General features: G+C 47.2%; 1 protein-coding gene across 1 annotated transcript in view; it reads left to right on the plus strand.

The window, feature by feature from the left end:
* The window catches only part of VWF (von Willebrand factor), a 158,972-nt gene that overhangs the window by 22,132 nt on the left and 109,313 nt on the right, over positions 1 to 27,527 (plus strand). Inside the window, exons 9-14 of the mRNA XM_063308370.1 lie at positions 3,099 to 3,145; positions 6,650 to 6,786; positions 9,062 to 9,197; positions 12,125 to 12,225; positions 17,321 to 17,516; positions 19,396 to 19,611. Coding sequence (XP_063164440.1) covers positions 3,099 to 3,145; positions 6,650 to 6,786; positions 9,062 to 9,197; positions 12,125 to 12,225; positions 17,321 to 17,516; positions 19,396 to 19,611 — 833 coding nt within the window. The remainder of the gene's footprint in view (positions 1 to 3,098; positions 3,146 to 6,649; positions 6,787 to 9,061; positions 9,198 to 12,124; positions 12,226 to 17,320; positions 17,517 to 19,395; positions 19,612 to 27,527) is intronic.

The raw sequence follows: 27,527 nt of genomic DNA on the forward strand, positions 1-27,527 counted from the left end.
CCGGTCCAGGAAAGGCCATAACTGGTGCACAACATGAAGCTGCGCAAAGGCCCTCCTGGTCACAGCTGCCACCTGCTCTTTGAGCAGGAGCTGTGAGTCCAGAAGGACCCCCAAGTTATGCACCAGGTCTGTCTGGGGCAGTGCGACCCCATCCAGAACCAAAGATGACAAAGTCCTGGATACAGAAGAGCCATTAACCCACAGCCACTCCATCTTACCAGGGTTCAGCTGAAGCCTGTTGTCCCCCATCCAGGCCCCCACAGCCCACAGGCACCAAGAGAGGGTGGTCACAGCATCACTTACCTCACCGGGAATGGAGATGTATAATTGGGTATTATCAGCATACTGATGATACCTCATCCCGTGGTGACGGATGATCTCGCCCAGCCGTTTCATGTAGATGTTGAAAAGGAATGGAGGGAGAACCAAACCCTGCAGCACCCCACAATGGAGGGGTCGAGGGTTGGATCTGTTGCCCCCTATCTACACCGATTGGGATTGGCCCCGGAGGAAGGAGGTGAACCAGCACAGAACCATGCTGTCCACCCCTAACTCCCTGAGCCGACCCAAAAGGATACCATGGTTGATGGTATCGAAAGCCACTGAGAGGTCAAGAAGAGCCAGGATGGATGCACTGCCCCCATCCCACTCCTGCCAGAGATCATCCATAAGTATGACCAGTGCTGTTTCCATTCCATATCTGGGCCTGAAACCTGACCAAAAGGGGTCCAGATAATCCTCCTCATCCAGCATCTTCTGGAGCTGCAACGCCACCACTTTCTCAACCACCTTCCCCCAAAAGAGGAGGGGGAGACAGGACAAAAATTGTCTAACACAGTAGGGTCCAGGGATGGGTTCTTGAGGAGGGGGTGCACCAGCGCCTCCTTAAAGACAGCCAGGAACACTCCCTCTCCCAAGGATGTATTAACCATCACCTGGGCCCAACCACATGTCACCTCCTGGGCTGCCTTCACCAGCCAGGAGGGGCATGGATCTAGATGACAAGTGGTGGCATTTACAGTCTGGAGGATCCTGTCCACTTCCTCGGGTCCAACAGGATCAAACTGTTCTCAGATAACTAGGTAAGTACATTCCCTCGGCATCTCCTCAGACTGTGCCTCATGCTTGGAGTCCAACTTGGAATGAATCTGAGTGATTTTATCCTGCAGATGCTCAGAAAACTCCCCCGCATGGCCCTGTAGGTGGGACACTGGGCCCACCTTCCCCAACAGGGAACGAGTGATCTTAAACAGGGCCACTGGGTGGCATTCTGTGGACGCAATAAGAGTGGAGAAATAATGACGTTTCACCGCTCTTACCACCACAAGGTAGGCCCTAATAGCGGCTCTAGTCTGTGTTCGGTCAGATTTGGTCTTTGTCTTCCTCCAGTGGCGCTCCAGACGTCTCTTAACCCTCTTCAAAACCCTCAATTCCTCCGTGAACCACAGAGGGTGTCGTGTTGGAGGGGACAGAGAGGTCGCACAGGCACGATCCTGTCCACATCCTTTGCAGATGACACTGAGACACATGTGATGTCCTTGTGGCTCCTGTCTGACACTTTGTTTCTAGCAACTTAGTCTCTTTCCCTCTGGGGTGAGCTGTGGGTGAGGGCCGTGCTTTCTGCTGTAGGACTGGCCAGAGGCGTGAGAAGAGGAGGCTGGCTGGGTGAGAGTTTCTGGGCTGTCTGAGTGGCCAGCTGGAGGGAAAGGAGGGGCAACGATTGGCTCTTCGTCTGCTTTCATTTTAAGGTTGGCAGAACTGAGAACAATTGTGGGTTGTTGCCTTGGGGAGAAGGGGGTGTTGAGCTGGTGATGTGAAATGCCTTCGATATAGGAGGGCAGGACTTCCTTGTCTGTTGGGATCTTGGTGTTCTCTGAGCCTGGTTGGTTTCCTGCAGATGTTTCATTACCAGGCTAGGTGGCACCAGACGTGCTGGGGGGGGGGGGGTTCATTGGCTGTTTATGCATCCTCGCTTGCCCTGGCAGTCTTGGAGCCTTGGTTGGGGTGGGGTTTCTTCCTTGATGGCTCCTTGTTTAGAAGGTTGTTTCTGACTGGATTGTTTCACTGGTGCTGGTGCTGCAATGAAATGCAGATAACTAAAATCAGTGCAATCCAAACCAATAAAGGGTAATTCGTTAAGTGAATGCAGTGCAATGCAATCCAAAACAAAATAATAACAGGGAGAAGTTGTTAATTAAGCATGTTCAAAATGGAGAAATCTGGATCTGAGCTGGAGGAGGCTGAGAAGGACCTAATGCTTTCCTGAAGGGGGATTTCCACAGCAATCTTTCTCTTGCAAGGCTGCAAAATAAAGCCACCGGGATCTCTTGCTGTGATTGTGGAGTAGGGTGGCATGTCAGCCTCAATGAATAAATACCAAATCCCAGCATAGTTTTCCTCTGTGGCCTGAAGCCGTTCAGGTGCCAAGCAGGCATTTCCCTGGAGGAATCAGCATTAACAGGAGGCCCATCCCCAGGCAGGTCTCCTGGGCAGCCCTTGGGTGCAGTCGCCTTTCTCCTGTGTCCTTGGCTCCCAGGAATAGACAGGTAGGCCGCAATTAGTGCAAGTTAAAATAGTGCAAAATTTGATTTAGTGCAATGTATAAATTGATATCAGCCCGCGACTAATGCAAGCCAAAATTCAGTTCGTGCAAGGCTAAGCACACACACGGTTGTGGCTGGCTTGCCACTGGGGTTGTAGACACTAATTGTCAATTGTGCAAAATGGAGAAAAGGTTCTGCTCAAGGAAAGCTCAAAAAAGAGGCTCATTTTGAAGAACTGCAGCAGAATACGGGAGGCAGCAGGTCCACTTTGTATATGGGTCTATCCTCTTTACTGTTATACAGTATTTCATTAATAGACAGATAAACATTTATGTTTAAAACTTTTCATTGCCTACTTCCATCAAGCTGGAACCAATTACCCTATTTTGCGTAGAGATACCACTTCGGATAGTGTGAATTTGAATAATGCGGCCATTTCGTGGCATCCGTTGGCCGTGCTAATCGAGACCTGTCTGTAGATGCCATTAAGGTTTACAGTAATGAACACGATTCCTTGTATCCATGTTCCTAATAGAGAACCTTCTTATTTCCTAGCATCTGCAGGCACGGCGTGTGGGTCTGCAACAATGAGCCATGCCCAGGTATGTTGGTACTGGAACACACCGAGAGTGAATCGATGTTTATTTCAATTGTAGGTTTCCATTATGTTTTGTTAAAAATCTGACTTCCTCCTGTCTTTCTAGAGCTAGGTTTTGAGAACCTTGTCTGCAGTCATTTTATTTTTCCCTGTTTTCATGGCCAGGAGGGCTTATCTATTCTCTTCTCGTTGGCTCACTTCCGTTTTCTTCCTCTGCGCTTATTCTGAATCCCAGTTCAGCTCTCTCATTTCTCAACCGCTGTTGGGGGCTGAGCAGGGGGCCTGGTTGCAGGGGGAGGGAGCAGGGGGGACAGGCAACGCGGATCCTTCTTCCATCGCAGCAGGAGAGCAGAAGACAGCAAACCACGGGGGTAGCCCCAGGAAGAGTGGAGGTGGGGCAGGAGACTGGCCGTAGCGGATGACCTTGAGCACATGGAGGCAGGCAAGATGCGCAGAGGCTCTTGCGAAAGCAGGCCAGAGCGCCCTTTCCCGGTGGTCCCTGGGTCGGGCTTTGAAGAGCTCCTGCAAGGGTGGAGGGGGCTGAGCAGAGGAAGGCTCATGCTGATGGATGCCTTGGCTCTGTAAAGCAAGAAGCTGCTGCTTGTCTAGCAAGGCCTCCGTGGACTATGGGTTGCATTCCTTGGTTAATTGCAGTGCTGTTACTTTAGCAATAAAAAACATACTAGACCCTGAAGAATATCAATACGGGTAGTCCCAAACTTATGACCACAATTGGGACCAGAACGTCGGTCGCTAAGCAAGCAGTCATTAAGTGAGTCATGCCTGATTTTACCTTTTTTGCCACAGTTATTAAGTGAATCACCGCAGTCATTAAGTGAATCACGTGGTAGTTGAGCGAATCCAGCTTCCCCCATTGACTTTGATTGTCAGAAGCCGGCTGGGAAAGTTGCAAATGGTGATCACATGATCCTGGGATTCAGCAACCATCAGAAATACATGCTGGTTGCCAAATGCCTGAATTTTGATCACATGACCACAGAGATGCCATGAAACTTGTAAGTGTGAGGACCCATCAAGTCACTTTTTTCCAGCGCCGTCATAACTCTGAACAGTCAGTAAACGAATGGTCGTAAGTTGAGGACTACCTGTAAAACTACAGAAGAAAGGCCAAATTATAGAAAATCTCCTGTGTGTTCTTTTAAAAAGACGAAAGCAAAGGCCAGCCTTTTACAGAATAAAGTCTGAGAAATGGACCTTGGAGGTGGCATCCTCAGAAAGTCACTTCTCTAGGACTTAAGAATTGATCAGGTCCATAGTGATGTAGTCCTCTGGCAGCAGACCTAAACATTTAGAAGTTTAAAGACCAAGCTTCACACCTTCAGTGGAGTGCAGTAAACAGTTGGTAAGCATGGCAGGTCTTTAAATATTGGGGTAATGTTGCATTTTTTAAAACATTGATGGTGGCTTTACAACCTCCTAATAAGAAGGAAGGCATTAAATGACTGGAGATGGTGTTAAACAATACTTCATAATCATTGTGGCATGTTGGAATGGATGGAAACCACTGCAGTAAGGTTCTCCTGATGCCCAATTCTGCCAAACAGCTTGGACCAAAAGCCACTGAAATGTCCAATAGGGTCAATCATCAAAGGAAACTGTATCTATCTCTTGGATCTATATCTTGGTGGAAAGCCTGGTCAAGAGGTATCTAGAGCATTGGTAAGATTAAGAATGCTTGTGGTGTAGTGGTTAAGGTGTTGGACTAGGAGCAGGGAGGCCCAGATTCTGGTCCAGTGTTTCTCAACCTAAGCAACTTTAAGATATGTGGACTTCAACTCTCAGAATTCCCCAGCCAGCCTGGCTGGGGAATTCTGAGAGTTGAAGTCCACATATCTTAAAGTTGCTTAGATTGAGAAACACTGTCCTAGTCCATCCTCAGCCACAGAAAATCTCTGGTTAACTCTGAGCCAGTCGCTCTTTCTCAGACCAACCTACTTCACAGGGTTGTTGCTGTGGATAAAAATAGGATGAGAGAGCACTACGCGTGCTGCTTTGAGCAGCTCCACAAAAGGCAGGATATAAATGTATTAAACAGACAAATACATAAAGTTTTACTTGGTCCCAACTGATGATGCTGGAAAGAAAGGAGCGATTGGGACATGGTTAGCAGGGGAAACCATCCACTGATCTCAGTCCCCGTTCCCATGATGCGCTTTGCTCCTTAGAGCAAAAGCAGAGATTGGGCTGAACCTGAGTTTTGTCTTCTGACTCCAGGAGGAGCGAGCTGGGGGTGATCTGGCTGGAGGACTAGCTGGGGGATCCATACCAAAAAGTCACATGCAATTCTTCAACCTCCCCTGAGAGCAAAAGGGCCAGACGGGAGCGCTGCTGCCTTTCTGTATGTGCAGCTAGGTACAGATTGGAAAAGGTCACACTTGCCATAGAAAGCCCTAACTGTGCCACTTGAGTGTGCGTGTTGAACTGGGCACAGAACCCCAAGAGAATTTCCACACTGTCCTGCAGTGCTGGGAGCGAAGCATCAAGTCAACGAGGTAGAACAGGAATCTGTTACTTTGCTCTCCTCAAATGTTCTCTCAGACATAACGTCTGGCCAAGACGCCTTTCGTTACATCCAAAGTCAAATCCTGGATGAGTGATGTGTTCCCAGTGAATGACTGGCATTAACACAGAGGACTTACAGCCTGGAACTAGCTTCCAGGTTTGATAGCAACCTCGAAGTAGAGATGAGCTAACATCTCTCTTCCCTGCAAGAGGTCTCTCCTCAGTTCTGTTCAGGTTCCTAGTGCCAGGGATGTGCAATACTCCTTTCACATCTGGCATCAGATTTGGAGTTGCTGCCCCAGAGGAATTGTGGCAGAGAACACAAGTCTCTCCCTTTCTCTCTCTGTCTCTCTCTCACACACACACACATCAAAAAACCACAGAGGGTTTTGTTTTGCAGATGTATGAGAATTTTCCCAGTTTGTTTACAGTATTTGAAAAGGCTTCACTGCTGAGAGCCAGAGATGCTCTCAGCGAGTGAAATGAAGTGAGAGAGTTCTTTCTCAGAAGATTATCACCCTTTTGCTTTGCCATAAACCTTACCAGAATTATTTTTATTGTATTATTTAATTGTAATGGATTTCGGGGAATAATGAACTATTAAAAAACAAAAGGCCCTGTTATTTCCATTGTATAAAAGATGATCTTTAATAGTTCTTCTGTACAATATTTGCCAGGTTTTAATGGTAGTCACCTGTGGCCTGTTGAGGAAAGTAATTATGATACTGTATCATCTGTGTATAAGGATATAGATATTTTTCGTGAACCAACTTTAGGTGAGAAAAAAAAGAAGCCGAGCCAGGGAGTTTTCTGATAATGTCACTGAAATCCAGTACAGCTTTAGCCTATAACCACAAACAAATCAACAGCCCAATTATTGGAAATCCAGAACAAGTTTACTTCAGTCAGAGCAGAGAATTCAATTTAATGGGAAATCGGGAAGTGCGGTTCGGTGGGAAGTCAGCCTCTGACTTTTCTTTCCCAGGCGAATGCTCTGTGACCGGCCAGTCCCATTTCAAGAGCTTTGACAACAGACACTTCACCTTCAGTGGAATCTGTCACTACTTGTTTGCTGGAGATTGCGGGGGGAACTCATTTTCTGTCTTCATCGAGACAGTCCAAGTAAGAGCATCTTTGTTGAAAGAGAAAATGGTGGTGGCAAATGTGCAGGAATGCGGCCTCCTTCTTCTCTCCCCACAAAATCCAGTTCAGGAGTGCCCAACCCTATCTCTCCTCCACCCGCCCCCAGAACCCTTCCCAAAGTTAGTGCACGTTGCAAGGTTTAAGGCAAGCAGGAAAACTATTAAATCCTTGAAGAGTAACCATTTTAAGTGTATTTAAGGAAGCTATTTGTATGTTTCATTTAAGCGAAAACAAATTTTGTTTCTGTCCTGGTCCCACTCAAAAGTTAAGTGTGGCTCTCATCCAGCAGTGAACGTGGAATGTGTGTCAAAATCTGTCACATGGCAGGAGCAGCGTCATGATGAAAGCCCACTTGTTTTGTATGTGTGTTGATGTACAAAATCGGGAAGGAAGGAAAGAGAGCCCACACGCCACAATTCTTCTGTAGCTTCTTTGTCAAGAGGCTTGCCCAAAGGGAAACAGTCCTCTTTGAGAAATGTGTTCAGAACTTCTGGCAAGAGAAAACACTGTTCGTAGCATCAGGGAAAGCGAGAAAGCAGCAAGGGAAGTCTCATCAACAGCAACTTTTTGTGGCTCACCACAATAGATTTCAGGTAGAAAAGCGGAAGTCGCGAATGCCTGCCTGCGTAAGGTCCAGAAAATACATCATGAACCCAAGGACACTGATCAAGCATGGTAGCCCTGAGATTAGATTCCTCTCAGCAGCAGCTCAGCTGTTTTGCTTCACCATGAAACAATGTTATGGGCAGGGTAAGTAGCTTGTTAATAAGCGTCACTGCCTTTGGAGAACGAGCTGAGCCACAAGGCCATGTTGTAGCTTTTCCCAGTCTGGTACCTCCTGGCTGCTTTACAGTACAGACAGTAGCTAGGAGGACTAACCGTCTGGTATGACAATAGTCGTAAACATCTGGACAGCATCCAATTGGGGACCCTGCATATTCACATCTGCAAATGAACTATTTGATTCGTTCAATTTATGCTTCATTTTTCCATGTCCCTATCTCCCCCACCGCCCATGTGCTCATGGCTCCCAACAAACACTCAAATACAAAATAAGAGGGCAAGTTAAAATTCAGTTTGCAAAATTACACTGGAAACAGAGATCACCAATGGAGAAGGCCTGTCCTATCTTAGAGCGAAGAACCACGCTGAGATGGTATCTTGGTCTCTAGTGCTTATTGTCCAACTCTAGTAGACAGAAAATCCTGCCAAACTGAAGGAGCGTGGAAAACCCACGCAGATAAACCCAACGCTCAAGGTGGGTCTGCTCTGAGTTTCTTTGAAGGAAGGTTCAAGGCTTCTAAACTACACACGCGTTTTTCCCCCTGGATAGGGGCCCCCTCCTGCTCACCATCAGTACTCATGACAAGGCCAGACTGAAGCTGGGTCTTGAGGCTTTGTTATAAGGATGGAGAATGTGGGGCAGACAGTAACTCCCAGGGAGATATGTGCAGCTGAAAACCTTTGCCCACAAGCCTGTGGAATCAGGAGCATCTTTTAACAAGGCTTCCTCTGGATAGCTTAGCACTTGGGACAACTTCATTTTGAGGTAGGCAGCTGTAGAGACCAAAACCAGTTGTGCCCAGAAGGAGGCAGCAGCTGAGGCAGATCTTAAAAATGGAGAAAATGCCCAAACTATCTGAATCCTACGTGTAATTTTTCTGGTCATGGGAACATTGAGCATGCCTGTTATCTGGTTATTTCTTTGTTCCCTGGTCTTCATAGTGACATAGAATATTTATTAATTTGTTTGTTTAAATCAGGACACACAGAATTATAAACTATAAAATCAAAACCAAGAGCAGTATTAAAATACGAAACAGCGACTAGTCATCCAAGTTAAACAGGGAAGCGGTCAATATCACCTTTCGTGAGGAAGGCTGCTATCGAAAAGCCAAGGTCTCCTGTATCCCACAGATTAGAGGCACAGAGTAGGGTTGCCAGTGAGGATTATCGTTTTATTTTGGCAGTGTGCCAGGATCCATTTGGATTTCTCTTGCCATGTCCTAGGAATTGCAATTGGTTCATAGGATTGATAAAATCACAGAACCACCATTTTCTTGGGAGAGCGAATGGCCGTTACGGCCATTTCCATTGGTGACCAAAATCGGCCCACTGCCTCTAATGCAAAACGGCTCTTTATACGTTACGGATATGAATGCTACATGACAGTTGGTCAGATAAATGGTGTTCCTGCCACTGATCCACCGAAGCCATAACTAAGCTGCAATTTCCTTTTTGATTTTGATGTCAGTGTGCTGATGACCGTGATGCAGTGTGTACCCGCTCGGTCTCCGTGCAGCTCCAGGATGAGCATCTCACTGTGAAACTGAAACATGGCGGTGGTGTTTCTGTGAACGGGCAGGACATTCAGATCCCTTTCATACAAAGTACGTGGTCTTGCTAACGTAATTTTCTGCATTTCCAGGCAGAAGACTTCCAGCTCACGTTTGCTTACAGGTTCAGAGTCTGGAATCCCAAAACATCTCAGTTAACAAGGAAGAAGGACCTTGCTCTGAAGACCGTGGGACTCATTACTAGTGGGGTGTGTGTGTACAGAACTGGGGATAAAACAGTGTTTTGTGATGTAGAAAGAAGCTTAAGTGTTCTAAAAGGACCAGTTGATACCTGCTATGACCACTTGTAATGGGATCTATTATTTATTTATTCATTCAAACCAGAGAATGGGGAAGGCCTTGCTTTCAAGAAATTGAGGCTGATGTTTACAGAAGAGGTAAGGTTTGGGGAGACCAAATTGAAAGAATAAATTCATTTTAAGGAGGGCACTCTAAGTCTGGAAAGCAGCTAGAAATACAGAGATTCTGCATTTTAAGAAAATAACAATATTTAGAGAATAAGAGGATTTGAGGAGCAAAAGACAGAAGTGAGGGTATAGTGAGAAATACAGGGGGGATGTTAGATTTTGAGAAGTTTCCATAGACTTATGGAAGAGCTTGAGGGGCCTCTCCCTCCCCCAGCAGCTGCCCCATCCAACCAGAACCATTGGGCTGATGCAGCAATAATTGCTTCTGACGGACACTTGCTTGGGGACCAGGGTTACGGAACCAAGGCCGCAAGAAGGAAGTCTTCCCCTTTCTGCAAACAGAAAATCAGGAACTCAGTCTGAAGAGATTTAGGCCAGATTACAAATCCCTTCAAGACACAAATGGTCACAAAGCCTCTAAATTAGCACCCAGAGTGCATTAGTGTGGTGAAGGGAAAACCCCAGGCTCCTTCAGCAGGGGTGCAAGCCACATCAGCTGGGAACGAGTGTCTGCAGACCCAGGGCCTGCTACCATAAGGGCTGCTCTGGTGAAGGAGCAGGGGTTGTTGAAGGAGATGGCAGATGCCGGAGGACAATCAAGAGACGCCTGCAGAGAAAGCCCCTGCAGGATCACCCTGTGCAAACAGCTCCCCCATCCTTCTGTGCTGCCTGGCCTGAGCTTATGGCCCAGGGAGAAGACAGCTGGTGGGTTCCTCAAGCTGGAAAGCCTTCCTCGGACGGGAGGAAGGGTCCAGAGACCACACCAGGAAGGAGTTGCTTAGATGCCCACTGCCGAGCCCTGAAGACTTACTTGTTGCTGTGAAAGCTGGAGTGCAACAGGGGTAGAAACATCTACCCTTTATGGGAAACCCTAAAATAAGCCTTTTATGATGGTACCTTGAGTTCTTCATTTGGGCTAAGGTGCTAGAGCCTGTTCTGCTGTTCAGCCCCTGTCCCTGAATGCTCCACAGACTGGGGAGAAGAAACTTCAGCAGGTTCTCTGACCTTCGGAGAGTCCAGAGTTGGCTTTCAGGGCCAGGCTAGTTGGCTCCCCCATTTGTGTCCACCCCGGTCTCTGCCACAGTTTGAAACCCACAGCAGGAAGTGAAATGGATGTGGGTTTGGGCTGGGGAGAAGTTTAGGTTTCAGGAGAGGCAGGGTGAATGCAGGAACAGGGGAAACTGGGCCTCAGTAAAAAGCAGCTTTTAAGAAAACTGGTCATTGGCCTTGAGCATCTGAAAATCAGATCAAACTCCAATCACCACTAATTGCATGGAGAACCAGGAGTTAGGTCACTCTGTCCTGGAGGGGCAGCCTAGATGTTTTCCTTTCTTTCCCACAACCAGCCGCTGCTCCTGGGGAAATTCAAATAACAAAACCCACCCCCCACCCCCACCAGTTCCTCCCTTTTATTTAACTCAAAGGGGAAGGGAGTTATGAGTAAGGGATTTAGTCAGCTGGTAGCTTAGATTTCCTTACCAGAAGATGACTGCTGTACAAAGGAACTATTTGTGTGTGTGCTGATGTAACAGGGCTCTCTCGCAGCTTGAGGTGTCTTTCCATATGCTCAGTTCTAAATTGTCATGGGTTCAGGCTAAGAATCATGCAAATTATCATGTGGTTTGCTGGGGAACTCTTTCTTTCAAGTAGAGCAAAGTTACCTGCTAAGTTAGGGCCAGAGCACGTGGGCATTTTTTTAAAAAAAATTCTGCACCTCTCTACTTGTCAGCAAATAACTGGACAGGCTTTGATCAGGATGGGGAGAGCTGCATATGTGGAGGGGTGATATAAACCATCCCTGTGAACATGCGAGTGAAATAAAAAATAGGCAGGAGGAAGGGAGCTGCTTGCTGGAGAGTTAACGGACTAAGTAGCTTCTGTCTTACTCCCATGACAAAGATCTCAGTTTTGCTTGCACTGTGCATTGAGAAGCTCCCTCCCAGGAGGGGCTCTGAGGCCTGGAGTGCTCAGTGCCCCCTTGCTAACTTTATGCTCCTTGGCAAGAGGAGGTTTTTGCAGGATCACCTTAGTTCCCTTTGAAAAGGGAGGAGCAGGATTGGCTGGCTCATCAGTTTCTGCTGTGATGATCTCCAGGGGCTGATTCTGCCTGGCTGGTTAGAGAGGGCTGAAGAGGGAACTTCAGTAGCTGCAGGTGATGGGAACAGGAGAAGCAAAAACCTCCCAGAAGGGGCTGCTGAGCTGAGAGCGGGCATCCTGGGCTTCCCCTTCTCCCTGAACGTAGGCATGGCAAAGGGGATGCTCCTGGAGAAAGCTCTGTGGTGCTCTACACAAGCAGAGCAGGGACATGTGGCACACTGCTGGTCTCTCAGGAGACCTCCAGTAGGATTGCAGCTCCTTTTTTCCCCTTTTTGTTGGAATAATGAGCTCCCAGTGATCAGATGATGTCACACCAGAGGATCAATCCTGGCTGCCTTTTAATAGGCCTGACAGACTGGATGGCGGTCTGAAATTGCAATCTGCCGAGTTCCTAATGCTAAGGAGATACCTTGTGCAGTGCCCACTGACCTCTGAGTAGCCCACTGTTTCTTCCAGATGCTCTCCACATCCAGCATACTGTGCTGCCAGCTGTTCACCTCAGCTATAAAGAGAATATGCATATCGACTGGGATGGGCTCGGGACTCTTGTAATGAAGGTAGGGCTTGATTTTCGTTCTTCCTTTCATGCTTCCATTTTCAGAGGGGAAAAGCCATATGACTGTGGCTTGTTGGAAAACCTACATTTTGCGGGGGCACCTTTCAGCATTCAAACCCTGTATTTATGCTGCAAGACCATTTATGGCGTGTTTTCTTTCCCAAGTGTTTCTCTGCAAGGAACTGTCTCAGACCTGAGGGCACACCTTCGGGGCCTTTGGCTGGGACCCAGATGAGTCATCTCCCTGGGCTCTGCTGGAACTTTGTTGGAGTATGGGGAGGGTTGTTGTCATTAGCTGACAGGATAACCCTGAATACACAAGGGGTGTGTGTGTGTGTGTGTGGTGGCTGGCACACTCATTTTTCTCCCTGTACTCAGCTGAGAGCTGGAAGGGGAGGTGTAGTTACACACATTCAGGACCTCACTAGGAGGATCCCAGATCCAGTTGGCACCTGGAACCCGCTCTTTGCTGCCCCCTAGTGGCCCTCATGGTTTTGCTGCCCACCTCTGGGAGTCTCAGGGCCAATAAATGTGAATTTAGACTTTAAAACTACAGTCCACTCTACAGTTATATGAGGATGAGTTCAGTGGGGCCTCCTTCTGGGTTGACAGGATTGCTCAAAATATTTCCAACAGGCCTCAGTTCACCCAGAAAAGCCATATGTTTACTGTGGGAGGGGGCAGACTTATTCTCTGCACATATTTAAGCTCACAAGAGCCACTCAGGCCAGCCTTCCTGTAAATTGCTCCAGGTAGCAGGCCTAGATCCTCCACAGCCTTCCTCCAAAGATTTGCTTGCTAACTAATATACTACACTTCACAGCAGGAACTTAAGATTCTGCACTGCAGGGTTTAAGAGTAAAATTTTCCTTGAGATGGTCGAAGTAAGACACCTAGTTTGATTTGATTGATTTTGGTGGAATATACTTCTGGGTGTACACACATGCAATTCCAGTGGGCTTTCAACCTGAAAATAAAAGAGTTGCAGTAGCAAAATTAGCATTTGAGCTTGATGCTTGGAATAGCAAACAAGGTGTACAGGCTGCTGTCGGTTCCATGTTTATGTATGAATAAGATGGAAATGTGGATCTTTCATTGTAAAAGAACTTCCTTGTTTTGTGCTGTTTTGTTTATTATTGAAGACAAAAATTCCTTGGGTAACAAAACACAGTTTTGTGTTAACCCTCAGCTTCTGTGGAGTCAGGAAATATATTTACATGAAAGTTGGGACTATGGAACAGGGTCCTGAGGATTAGACTGTCCTTTTTCTTTCTCATCCATTAAACATACATAAGTTCCTATGCTGAAATATCTCAAGAGCTGGGAATGTGTCAAATGTTTATTTCTCTTTTGAAAAGATGGAGAGACTGTCCAGTAGAACTCAGTCACTGTTGACTTCATGAAACCATCTATGTAGGGGTTTTGGCAATCATGCAAACGTGATCTGACATTGCTGCCTTCTGTCTCCCCAGTCTTGCACCATCCCTGAGCTTTCCTGGTGCTTTTCCAACCAGGACTGACCAGGACTGAAATTGCTTAATTTTTATACCTGGACAAGGTTGGCCAGTGGAATCCCTGATAAAAACATGGAGGTGGTGGCAGATATTTGGGTTATGTTGGTAGAACATACTGAACCAAAATGAGCTGATGACATCTTTGCCTCTCCAGGGAGTTTGGTTTAGTGCAGTATATTATACAAACTTAGAATGTTGAGTTTAGAATCCCTTAAGCCGTGGTTAAGAGTTTCACATGGACACAGCCTTTGACAGCAAGTCTGATTCTTAAAAACATTCTTTTCAGTCACTGCAGAAACCATGGAAGGAATTGTGGGTGAGGGAGGGGGTGAAGGATAACTGGCAAGATGGTGTTATGTTCTCACACAAAGTTCATAATTGCAACATTAAATTAACAGAAAAGTTTTTTTTCTGCAAGAAAAAGATTAACACAGGAGGTGAGTTCTAGGATTAATTATTGCAGAAAAGACTACCAAGGGCACAAGACTGGAGAATCTCAAGCAGAATTTTTCAGCACTGCTCAAACTTTAACACCCAGTCTGCTTTTCCTAAAATGCATCATGCTTAGCTATTACTGCATGTAGATTTGTCCCATTAGAGAAGAACAAATAATAGTGAAATTCTACATTCGCCCTTTTCCCCTCTCTCTCCTCCCTTTATAGTTTCTTTCCATGAAATTAGAAAAAGATCCTTGTTTACATCATTTCCTGCTCCAGCCAGTGCAGCTTGTTCTTAAAGGCCTCTTCCTTTTCTTCTGTGAACACGCTTTCCTTCAAACCATCCTGATCCGTGCTGATTTGCATTACTCCCATTAGAATAGATGTTTACTCCATTTGAAAGTTTTGCCTTGATCAGGGACTCTCTGGCGAGTTGCAGAATTGTGAGGACTCTTATTAAAACCGATCCGTGGGAAAGAAGGAAGGGTTTCCTCAGGTTCAAACCGCTGCCAGCCATCAAACCCAGGGACGAGTTATGTAACTAGAAATAAATCAGCCAAATCTGGAAGGATCTGTACCACATTTGGTCCATATTTCAGAGCTAAATGAATGGTTTTAACTTTAGGAGGAAGGGAGAGCAAATTGTAGGGGAACATCATAATCCTTGTAATGCATGATTTTCTGATTTGCAGTTGTGTGATTATTTCCCCAAATAATAGACTGTCTGCAGATGTGGGTTGATTGGCTGTCAGGGTCAGACCTTGCTCTCTCTCCAGTCCGGACCCTGAAAAAACTGCACAATGCTATGGAAAAGGAGGGGGGGGGACTCCCAAATATGGCAACAGGGTGACTTCAGTGAGCAGATGGAAGGAGCTTCATTGTGATGGTGCTATGCATCCTTCTGTGTGGCTGGAGCCTCCACTCTGGGAGAGCCATCCTGGAGGATGGGATAGGGTCTTGCATCATTTTGGAACATAGGACATGGAATCAGTCTGGTTCCAGGAAGACAAATACTGGCTGAGGTTAAGAAACCCTTCCAACAGGTACCAGGACCCATTGTTCCAAAGTCCTCTCCTGTGTATGGAGGAGTGCAAGCAGAGGCTGGACAGCCATCTGTCAGGGATGGTTTAATTTGGGTTTCTGCATGGAGCAAGGGGTGAACTTGATGGCCTCAACAGCCCAGGCTGACTCCAGGAGTCTCTAAGTGGATCTAACCAAGCCCCTCACCTGGCGCAAATCTTTCATCTTAACAGCAACTGTAGCGTATTTCCAATTCACCTTTTAATTTTTCTCCATTCTCCTTTTAAAATGGTTCTGTTCATTAAACTTTTGGAGCACTAAAAATAATTTAGAACCCATGCACAACAGAAGGTACTGCCAAATATTTTAGACAATTGGGGGAAGTGAGTCATTCCCAACAAGCCCTGCAGACATGTTGCATAATCTGGGTTTCCTGCCACATTCCTGAACAATGGCATCTTGTCCCTCCATGTCCTTCTAAACTTTAAATGGTCAACCACCATTTTCAGCAAATACGTTGACATATAAAGAAGAATATCAAATTATAAGAATATAAATAAGACTATAGAACAGTTTCTAAAAATCCCAGAAGTGCTTTGCTTTGCCCGGATGACATCCATATTTAATATGACGTGTCTCTCTCAGAGTTGGCAACTGTAATATGTTAAGTATTAATATAAGAATTTTAACTACCGTGTTATAATCAATAATTTTTGAATGTATTTAAATTTGGCTGGACTGGCTACTGCCCATACCTGAGCATCTTTCTCTACTTAGAAGTAAATCTGCCTAAACTGAGTAGAGTTTACCTGCAGATAACAAGGTGTAACACAGAAGCCCGAAGGAATAAACCAAATAGTGCAATCCTTTGCATGGTTACTCAGAAGTGAGCCCTGTTGCATTCAGTGGGAGTTGTTCCCTGATCATTGTGTTCAGGATAGCCTCTTTTATCAGTTTGAGAGACACCATGAGACCGGGGTCATGGAGCTGTACGGAGTGCATTGAAGTCTTGAAGAGCAGGTTGGTTCGCTTGCGTCTAAGATGGTTGAGGAGAGAGTGATAGAAAGAGAAGGCTTCCAAAGACGTCTCCTTGCTCTGATGACTGCTGTCCTGAAACTGGAATTGTGAGTCAGTTGGTGAAACTGTGTTAGTTTATCAGCAGGAAATCAGGAGGCCTCTGGTGGCACCCGTTCAGATCAACACATTTTATGAGCTGCAGCTCATGGAAGCTTCTTGCTTTTAATAAAGCGCCTTAGTTGGAAAAGGGGCTGCCTGACTTTTCTGACTGAAGGAAGCTGATTCGTGCTCATGTCAGGACAGGGAAAAGATGTCCTTTCATAGCCATAAACATTATATAAAGGATTTCCCGTTGTGTGATGCAGAGACGGATAAGCTCTCAGATGGTCCTAAGAGGGTTTAGGTAGATTGAGTAAGGAAGGTTGATCAGCAGCTATGGGCAAGCGATGAATCCTTCCATAAGGCTTTTTACTGTATTTACCCTAAAAGAAGATGATCCTGAATTTAAGGGACTCCCCCCTGACCCCATGGCATAATCAGACAGGAAAAACATGTGTCTCTGTTATCATATTCCCAGTAACCATAGAGTTTTGAGAGTAAACAATGAGGTGTGTGTCAACAGGTTTTCAGTCGATTGAATAATGTGGCTTGGTGGGGTCCAGACGATGCCGGAGTGACTGGGGGGGAGCATTAGGGAAGGTCCCCAGGTGAGCCCTGAATGTGGGAAGGCTTTTGGGGGTGATGTTTGTGCTCCACAGTGCTCTTCACCACCACCAAACCAATCACTCCTTTAGGTGCCTGTAGAAAATTCATCTCTTCATCCAGGCCTTCCCAGGATAAATGTGGAAGGAATGCTTCCCCCCGCCCTTTTAAAAAAAAAAAATTAGTATGTTTTATCAAATGTTGTTTTATTATGGGATGTACAGTTGTTTTATTATAAACCTCTTAAGAGATGTTTTGATGTAAGATGCAGTATATAGTATATCAAATAAATATGATTATTAATTCCAAGCATGCTTAGTTGATGTTTCCAGTTGTGTATAGTATTTTCTGTTTTGTTTATCAAACTCCTGCAAAATATATAAGCTATTTTTTCTTATTTTTCTAGTTATCTTCAGAATACACCGAACATACTTGTGGTCTGTGTGGCAACTACAATGGTAATCAAGGAGATGATTTTCTCACCCCTTCCGGCCTGGTGGAAACCCTCGTGGAAGACTTTGGAAATTCTTGGAAGCTGAAGGGAGACTGTGAAGATCTGCAGAAACAGGACAGCAATTCCTGTAATCTCAACCCACGTTTAGGTAGGTGTGCTTACGACCAAGCCCTTGTGGGCTGTGATGAAAAGGAGCAACGTGGTATTAATTCTTTAAACACAGCGGAGAGTTTTGTTGCACTGTAAAGGTGGACACATCAGCCTCATGGGGCGCAACCGAAACTCTCCCCACGACCCGAGTTCGGTCCCAGCGGAAGCCGGATTCTCTCTCGGGCAGCCGGCTCAGGGCGACTCAGCCCCCCATCCTTCCGAGGTCGGGAAAACGAGCACCCGGCTTGCTGGGGAAGGGGACGGCTGGGGAAGGCAACGGCAAACCACCCCGCTCTATAGTCTGCCGAGAAAACGTTGCGAAAGCAGCTTCCCCCCAAAGGGTCAGACATGACTTGGTGCTGGCACAGGGGACCTTTCACCAAAGGAGGACACAGTTCTTCTGACTGAGCTTTTAGGGAGAAGAGTCCACTCCCTTACATGCATTAAATCAGGGTTCTGGTTTTGTGCTGGACTGTAGCTTTTAGCATGGCAAAAGAGGGATGTGGTTAAATGCATGAGGAATAATGTCAACCTCTTGCCTTAAAACAAGTTTTCTTATTCTCTTGGCCCTTCCTTTTTTCTGGCTTTGCCCACCTTTGGAATGTTGCTCTGGCAGGCCACGCAAGGATAAATACGTAGCAAGAAGTTAAGAGGTTATTTCTTACCTCTCCCCAACACCCAGTTAAGAATAATTAGTGAGAGATTTCCTGGTTCTGCTTCACCGCATGCCTTTCTCTGCCCTGTCCGAGGAAGGTGCATCTGCAAAGAAGGTGCCCTGTGCCAGCTGGCTTCCTCCTCATGCCAGTTGGGAATGTCCAGCCTTGAAAGATGTAGCAGGAAACCGAGAGAAGAGTTAGCAGGGAATAGTGAGCAAATGGAGTTGGTGAGGAGGGAATAGCTGCCCAGCAAGTGAACGATTGTTCTCTCTGATCAGAGGGTGAGGAATGTCCTCCTGCAACCTGGGACATGTCTTTGGGCCACTGAGAATCGCCTGGTGGTGCTGATTCCAGATGAAGATATGGACCTTCAGAGTCCATATTAAGCTTAAAAAAGAAACAGCAAGATAGAAAAGCCCCCAATTATTATTGGGAAGGCCAGATTGGTGGTGGGGTGAAGGGCTTGGCTAGAGATCAGGAGACGGTGTGTCCTAGTCCTCCCTTTGGCATGACGTTGAGCCAGCTACTCTCTCAGCCCAACTCCCCTCACAGAGTCAATGTGGGAAAAATGTGAGGTGGGCGTATTATAGATGCCACTTTGCATTGTACGAAATAAAAGTGAGAGATAAATCTAATAACAGCAGACAGTTACAACCAGGAGAAACGCCCCAAACCCAGGAACAGGCAAGACAAAACTCCAGCCTCGTTTCAGGCAGAGGATCATAACCCGCCCTGTCCCAAGAACTGTTGGGAGAACCAGGCCTTTGAAGATGTGCAAAAGTAGAATAGGCGCATGCAGAGACATAGCTGTGCAAAGTACTAACGATGCCATTGGTTGTGTTTGCCATGGTGCCGGCTTGGCTTGAGCCGGCTGTCCGTAAAGACCCTTTGCTGCAAGCAAGGAATGCTAAAGCTGAAGCTGTCCTGGAAATAACCCTGACATTTTGCTGACCATAAAATGTCATGATAAATCTGACCAGGTTCACTGCAATCTCTAAGTAGCAAAAGCCTTCACATCCAGTACATTCCAAGGGCCTCCTTTATCACATGAGCGCAGGTGGGGAGGAATGAAGGGTTTAGCTTCAGAGCTGTGCCCCTGCACTGCAGCTTCCCTTTTGCCAATCAGCAAGGATGATCGGCCGTGGACCCTCCGTGCCCAGACAGCACATTGTTGCAATCGATTGCGGTTCTCCCTCTATGTTGAATTTGCTTCTCTTGCAGCCAAGTATGCTGACGGTTCCTGCTCAGTTCTGCTGTCCCCCCTGTTTGAGCCTTGCCACCACGAGGTCAGTCCTTCGCCCTACCTCAAGAACTGCCGCTACGACGTCTGCTCCTGTTCGGACGGCAAAGACTGCTTGTGCTCCGCGGTCTCTGCCTACGCCATGGCTTGTGCACGCAAAGGAGTTGTCATCGACTGGAGGCAGCCAGAATTTTGTGGTACGTGCTTCTTGCCCAAACTTGCTCTCAATCAAGTCAGGGTCTGTATTACTAACGTACAGTGAAGTGTGAATGTGTAGCCCTAATGTGTTTCTCACCTGCTTCAGATGGAAGATGAGATTTGGATCAGGGAGGCCATCCATCCATCCATCCTCCATCTCTCTCTCTCTCTCTCTGATTACATTCAATTTATGAAGTTCTGTAGTCCAATTTGCCCTTCCTGAAATGAAAGTACAAATACCAAACTCCACAGCAAACGTTTTCCAAACTAGGATCTGGACCCCACGGGCTCTTCCTGTTGCTCCAGGTGGGTGTCTTTCTCTCCTGGGGGCCTCTGGAGATCATCCATGTTGCAGCCAGTTACAGTATGACTTTTCTGGTGGCCAGGAGGATTCTGTGATATATTTATTTATTGGCTTGTTTGTTCATTTGGTTTAGATCTCCCCTTCCCTCCAAGAGACCAAGGGGGTTATATGGGGATTCCCTCCCACAACCACAACCCTGCGAGGAGTTGGGCCTAGGGGGGGGCACTAACCCAGATTCACTCAGTGACTTTCCGTGGCTAAGGAGGCAAAGGTTGTAAACGTCCTTTCCAAGACAAGGCAAGAATAGGCCCACAACGGTGTAGAACAGTCCCAAGGAGAGTCATTTACAACAAGAAAAGGTCCATCTGAACAGGGAGAATAGACTTACAGTGATGGCTGGCAAAGAGAGGAGCCCAACTCCGGGGCTTCTCTTCTTTCCCTCCACCTCTGGCCATGTGCTGACTGGGTCTTCATTGCTGAGGAAGACTTGGATGGTGTTGAGAAACCATGAACAAGACAGGGAATCGGGTTCCTGACCACTGACCCAGAAATAGTCTGCACGAGAAGGGTAACTCTGTGGCAAGGGCCCCAGGGTCTGACAGTGAAAATGATGTGGAATGGCTGTGGGAGGTGGGGCAGTTGCCCAGCTCAGCTCTCCCCCTATAGGCAGCTGACTTTGCGGAGCAAGATGTGGTGAGGCCAAGCAAAAAGGGGGGGAAATCCCTTTCACTTGTAAAGTTGCTGAAACCATTGGTTCATGCAACATTAAACCCACATTGTATTGCTGTTTAACACCTGCGAAGCATGAAACATTGGTCATCACTCCCCCCAAGCCCAACTGGGACAAAGGGGCTCTAGGGAGCCTCTGAGATGGACAGTTGGGGTGCCAATTGCCCACTCCTGAGATAATGTAGCCTGGGTTGGTTAGGCTGAGTGATTTAAAGCTCCTGGCAGAATTGCCTGAAAGGATCATGTTTACTGAGGGATATTAAACCATAATGAGGCTTTCTGGCTTTATACTGATGGTTGGGGAGTGAAAGAGTGCCTTTTTTTTTTAATGGTCTCCTTTGAAAATCTGCAGGCCTGGAAGCTGAGTGTGATGATACCAGTAATGTGCTCGCTGTTCTCTTCTATTATTCATACTTTTATCAAACGTTTTTTATTATTCTGAACTTCATCACACTATGCAATGTTCAGCAGAAGGAGGAGGGAAGAAAAACAGGGAGGGGACTGAAGACACTTGGATGGCAGTTGCTGTAAATGAAGTCAGTCTCTTCCCATAATTAACCTTGGTGGTGGTTCTGTTTTTCTCCATGGTGAAGCGCATTAGGTCTCCCACAAGTGAAGATCCTCCCCCGCAGCACATCCATCAAAACCTCATGGCATGATTTTGAGGCTTCAGATATCTCCCACCAGACTAGGGAAAATGCTGCTCCCACTAAGTGTAGATGGATATTTGAACTGGCATTTGTGCAAAATTTGTGCTGATGGGCCAATGTATCAAATGTTGACAGCTTTCTGCTGAGAGAGTGAGATTCTCTTCCTGCAGCCAGTGGGATAAAACCTTTGGTGGTTATTCTTCCTCTCAGGCTGTGCATGGATTCTGGTGTTTTCTTACAGGCTTGATTGTTGAAATAAACTAATGCTGGATTGAGTCCTCCAGCTGGTGTTACTTCTCTGTGTGTTCCTTGGGTTCCCTGCTCCATTTGAATGTTAACATTTAAACCAATTATTTTAATTAACCAAGAAAAGTGGGGTGCTGGCATTCTGAAAGCATAATCTCTCATTTCAAGAATGCCTCTGGCTCCAGTACAGGCATTCTCAAATGATGAAGTGGGTGGCTGCTTTGTTTAGAAGGTGCCCCATTCCCAGAAAGGAAGACAGAAGCAAGCAGGGACTGACCTGTTTAGGAGCAGAAGGGCAGGTTGTGTTCTCTTAACCCACTGTCCCTAGGCCAGCCATGTTGTGAGTGCACAAGCTTTCCCAGAAGCAATTTTGAAAGAGTCTCCTCAACATGTTCTTCAAATTGCCAATGTGCCCTTCCTTTCCCAAAAGTTAGAGGATTTCTGTTATGGGTGGTGTTCACCTCTGGTGCCAATTAAAGATACTTCTAGAAAGACAGTCCTTGAATACAATACAGTCAAATAATATCAGTTAAACTTCATGGACAACACTTTAAGACAATGGGTATCCAACCACTGATGCAGAAGAAGAGGAGGTTGATGAATTTTATGGTCAAGTTCAATCTGAAATTGACAGAATATGCAAACGAGATATGCTGCTTGATTTTGGAGACTGGACTAAAACTGGAAATATTAAGGAGGAAAATGTAGTTGGACTGAATGGATTAGGAAGCTACAGTGAAGCAGTTTCTGCCAATCCAATTATTTCTTCATTACCAATTCTTCAAACAATCAAAACAATGACTATATAGATGAACATCACCAGAGGGAGTACACAGAAATCAAACTGATTTTATTATTAGTATTAGGAGGTTTGTTGTTGTTTATTCATTTAGTCGCTTCCGACTCTTCGTGACTTCATGGACCAGCCCACGCCAGAGCTTCCTGTCGGTCGTCAACACCCCCAGCTCCCCCAGGGACGAGTCCGTCACCTCTAGAATATCATCCATCCATCTTGCCCTTGGTCGGCCCCTCTTCCTTTTGCCTTCCACTCTCCCTAGCATCAGCATCTTCTCCAGGGTGTCCTGTCTTCTCACTATGTGGCCAAAGTATTTCAGTTTTGCCTTTAATATCATTCCCTCAAGTGAGCAGTCTGGCTTTATTTCCTGGAGGATGGACTGGTTGGATCTTCTTGCAGTCCAAGGCACTCTCAGAATTTTCCTCCAACACCACAGTTCAAAAGCATCGATCTTCCTTCGCTCAGCCTTCCTTATGGTCCAGCTCTCGCAGCCATATGTTACTACAGGGAACACCATTGCTTTAACTATGCGGGCCTTTGTTGTCAGTGTGATGTCTCTGCTCTTAACTATTTTATCGAGATTTGTCATTGCTCTTCTTCCAAGGATTAAGCGTCTTCTGATTTCCTGACTGCAGTCAGCATCTGCAGTAATCTTTGCACCTAGGAATACAAAGTCTTTCACTGCTTCTACATTTTCTCCCTCTATTTGCCAGTTATCAATCAAGCTGGTTGCCATAATCTTGGTTTTTTTGAGGTTTAGCTGCAAGCCAGCTTTTGCACTTTCTTCTTTCACCTTCATCATAAGGCTCCTCAGTTCCTCTTCACTTTCAGCCATCAAAGTGGTATCATCTGCATATCTGAGATAGTTAATGTTTCTTCCAGAGATTTTAACTCCAGCCTTGGATTCCTCAAGGCCAGCTTGTCGCATGATGTGTTCTGCATACAAGTTGAATAGGTAGGGTGAGAGTATACAGCCCTGCCGTACTCCTTTCCCAATCTTAAACCAGTCTGTTGTTCCGTGGTCTGTTCTTACTCTTGCTACTTGGTCGTTATACAGATTCTTCAGGAGGCATACAAGATGACTTGGTATCCCCATACCACTAAGAACTTGCCACAATTTGTTATGGTCCACACAGTCAAAGGCTTTAGAATAGTCAATAAAACAGAAATAGATGTTTTTCTGAAACTCCCTGGCTTTTTCCATTATCCAGCGGATATTGGCAATTTGGTCTCTAGTTCCTCTGCCTTTTCTAAACCCAGCTTGTACATCTGGCAATTCTCGCTCCATGAACTGCTGAAGTCTACCTTGCAGGATCTTGAGCATTACCTTACTGGCATGTGAAATGAGTGCCACTGTTCGATAGTTTGAACATTCTTTAGTGTTTCCCTTTTTTGGTATGGGGATATAAGTTGATTTTTTCCAGTCTGATGGCCATTCTTGTGTTTTCCAAATTTGCTGGCATATAGCATGCATTACCTTGACAGCATCATCTTGCAAGATTTTGAACAGTTCAGCTGGGATGCCGTCGTCTCCTGTTGCCTTGTTATTAGCAATGCTTCTTAAGGCCCACTCAACCTCACTCTTCAGGATGTCTGGCTCTAGCTCACCGACCACACCGTCAAAGCTATCCCCGATATTGTTATCCTTCCTATACAGGTTTTCTGTATATTCTTGCCACCTTTTCTTGATCTCTTCTTCTTCTGTTAGGTCCTTGCCATCTTTGTTTTTGATCATACCCATTTTGGCCTGGAATTTACCTCCAATGTTTCTAATTTTCTGGAAGAGGTCTCTTGTCCTTCCTATTCTATTGTCTTCTTCCACTTCCGCGCATTGCTTGTTTAAAAATAATTCCTTATCTCTTCTGGCTAACCTCTGGAATTTTGCATTTAATTGGGCATATCTCCCCCTATCACTGTTGCCTTTTGCTTTCCTTCTTTCTTGGGCTACTTCTAGTGTCTCAGCAGACAGCCATTTTGCCTTCTTGGTTTTCTCTTTCTTTGGGATGTATTTTGTTGCCGCCTCCTGAACAATGCTGCCAACTTCTGTCCAGAGTTCTTCCGGGACCCTATCTACTAAGTCCAGTCCCTTAAATCGATTCTTCACCTCCACTGCATATTCCTTAGGAATATTAGTGAGCTCATATCTAGCTGATCTGTGGGTCTTCCCTAATCTCTTTAGTCTGATCCTAAATTGTGCAAGAAGAAGTTCGTGATCTGAACTACAGTCAGCTCCAGGCCTTGTTTTTACCGACTGTACAGATGTCCGCCACCTTTGGCTGCAAAGGATATAATCAATCTGATTTCGGTGTTGTCCATCTGGTGAAGTCCATGTATAAAGCCGTCTCTTAGGTTGTTGGAAGAGAGTGTTTGTTATGCAGAGTGAATTGTCTTGGCAAAATTCTATCAGCCTGTGTCCTGCTTCGTTTTGTTCTCCTAGGCCATACTTACCTGTAATTCGAGGTGTCATTTGACTGCCCACCTTAGCATTCCAGTCTCCTGTGATGAAAATAACATCTCTTTTAGGCGTGTTGTCCAGTAGGTGCTGCAGATCCTCATAGAACTGCTCTACTTCAGCTTCTTCAGCATTTGTGGTTGGGGCGTATATTTGGAACACTGTGATGTTAGATGGCTTGCCCTGAATTCGAATTGAGATCATTCTGTCGTTTTTTGGGTTGTATCCAAGCACTGCTTTAGCCACTTTACTATTAATTATGAAGGCTACTCCATTTCTTCTGTGGTTCTCTTGTCCGCAGTAGTAGATCTGGTGGTCATTTGATGTGAAGTGGCCCATTTCAGTCCATTTCAGTTCACTGATGCCCAGAATGTCTATCTTTAATCTTGACATCTCACCAATAACCACATCCAATTTGCCCTGGCTCATAGATCTTACATTCCAGGTTCCGATGGTGTGTTGATCCTTAGAACATCGGATTCGCCGTTCACCACCAGCACCGTCGGCCGCTAGCCGTCCTTTCGGCTTTGAGCTAGCTGCGTCATCACGTCTGGGGCTAGTTGAGCTCATCCTCTGTTCCTCCCCAGTAGCATTTTGACCATCCTCCGACCTGGGGGTCTCATCTTCCGATGGTATGCCGACATATCTCTGGTTGTACTGATCCATTGAGTTTTCACGGCAAGAATACTGGGGTGGGTTGCCATTACCTTCCCCAGGGATCGCATTTAGTCTGACCTCTCTGTCATGACCTTCCCGTCTTGGGTGGCCCTTCACGGTTTAGCTCATGGCATCATTGAGGTGCTCAAGCTCCAGCACCACGACAAGGTAACGATCCTTTGCTGAAGATTAGGAGGTAGACAAGTGTCATGAGTGCCGTTGAGCTGAAGTCATCAGCGCAATGGCACACATGACAATAGCAAGGAAATAGGTGAAGGGGCTCAAGATAAGTAGCCATCAACCCACAACGACTAACGGCCAACAAACAATAACTAAACGGATCACGGAGCACACCCAAGCCATCAGCGCCAATACAACGGAGATCGCCCAGCTGACAGCAATCACCGGATGAATAGAAAACCCGATGATGGGCGATCCCGGAACGCCAGCGGGGCCTCACAACCCCTCACCCACCGGCAGGGCAACGTATTGGACAAAGGGGGGTGACGTGACCGCGAGTGAGGGGGCGCTGACCGGCGCGGGGTATTTAAACCCCGCACCGGCGCGCTCCTGTCACTCTCAGCTTTTTTCTTCCGACGCTGTAACTGCGCTGTGAATAAACCAGAGCCTGATCCACGAACCAGTGTCTGAGTATTATTCAGAGGCAGGCAGCGCATGACATAAAGCTGAGAGTCATAAACTCAGCCTCGCCGAGCCCCACCGGACGACAACGAGCCGCGGGAGGAGTAGACGGCGAGAAGACCAGCAAGATGAGGCCGGAGCGGCGCGGGCAAGGAGGGCGAGCCGCGCGGCAAGAGACAGAGGAGGACCGACCAAGGCCAGAGGCACCGCGGACTCCCGGAGCCATGGACGCCCACCCCACCCGACCCGAGCCTCAGCTCCAACCCCAAGGGGAGATGGGGACGGAGGCAACCCGACCACGGGAGGGAGCAGCACGCCTTCCAAAACCAGCGGAGGACCCCGCGCCCCACATCGCACCCCAGCAACGGGCGTGGAGCGACAGCCCAACGGCGGTCAACACGGAGGAGGACGATGGAGACACCCAGGAGACGGCGGAGGAAGCGGACCAGCGGCAGAGGGAGGATGAACCCCGCCGGCAACCCACCCCCGCTGACGCGCCAACGGAACCGGCCCCAGCGGCGGCGCGGGCTGTGGACGAGGAGGCACGAGCTGAACTCGCGGCCATGCGGGCTCAACTGACGGAACTCCAGACCATGCTCCAGTCGCTTATGCCCCCCGCGCCACCCAACGACGTCCCCGCACAGGCCCACACCCCGAGCGAAGCACCGAACCCCCACGGGCCAGCGGAGGGTCAGCAGACGGCACAGGCGGACGACACCACAGACCGGGAAGCGAGAGGCAGGGCTGCGCAAAACGCCCGGGCCCCAAAGGACTTCCCCATCTTCTTCGATGGGAACCCCACGAAACTCTCGTTCTTCGTCACGAACGCTAGGGAGTTCATGGGGAGGCACGGACACTCCTACGACTCCGAGGCCGACAAGATCGCCGCCGTGGCGATCAAACTCCAAGACAGGGCGGCGGACTGGTACGTCCAACTGTACGAGTCCAGCTCCCCCGCCCTCGCCACCTTCCCTGCTTTCATCAATGAGATGAAAAACTACTTCGAAGACCCCCTAGCCAAAGTAAGGGCGAAAAGCGCACTCCAAAGACTTAAACAGGGCACACGCACGGTCCCTGACTACGCCCTGGAGTTCAAAGCCCTCGCGGGGAAGGTCAGCGACTGGTCCGAGACCACCCTGCTGGAAATGTTCAAAAGGGGGCTCAATCGCGACGTTCTCCAATGGGCCCTCTACCGCGACGACCCAGAAACGCTACACGGGTGGATCCACCTCGCGGGGAAAGCCGAACACGCGCACCGCACCTTCCTCATGACAACCACGGAAGACACAAACTATGCCGGAAAAAAGGTACCCGCACCACACGTGGGGATGGCCGGCCCCATATACCCAAAAAAGAAATTCAATCGGGAGCCCTGCGGGAGGTGTGGCAAATTAGGGCACAAGACGGTGGATTGCTTCGCCAACCGACCGCCGACCAGT

Source organism: Candoia aspera, chromosome 7, assembly GCF_035149785.1.
Source record: "Candoia aspera isolate rCanAsp1 chromosome 7, rCanAsp1.hap2, whole genome shotgun sequence".
Lineage (NCBI taxonomy): Eukaryota > Metazoa > Chordata > Lepidosauria > Squamata > Boidae > Candoia > Candoia aspera.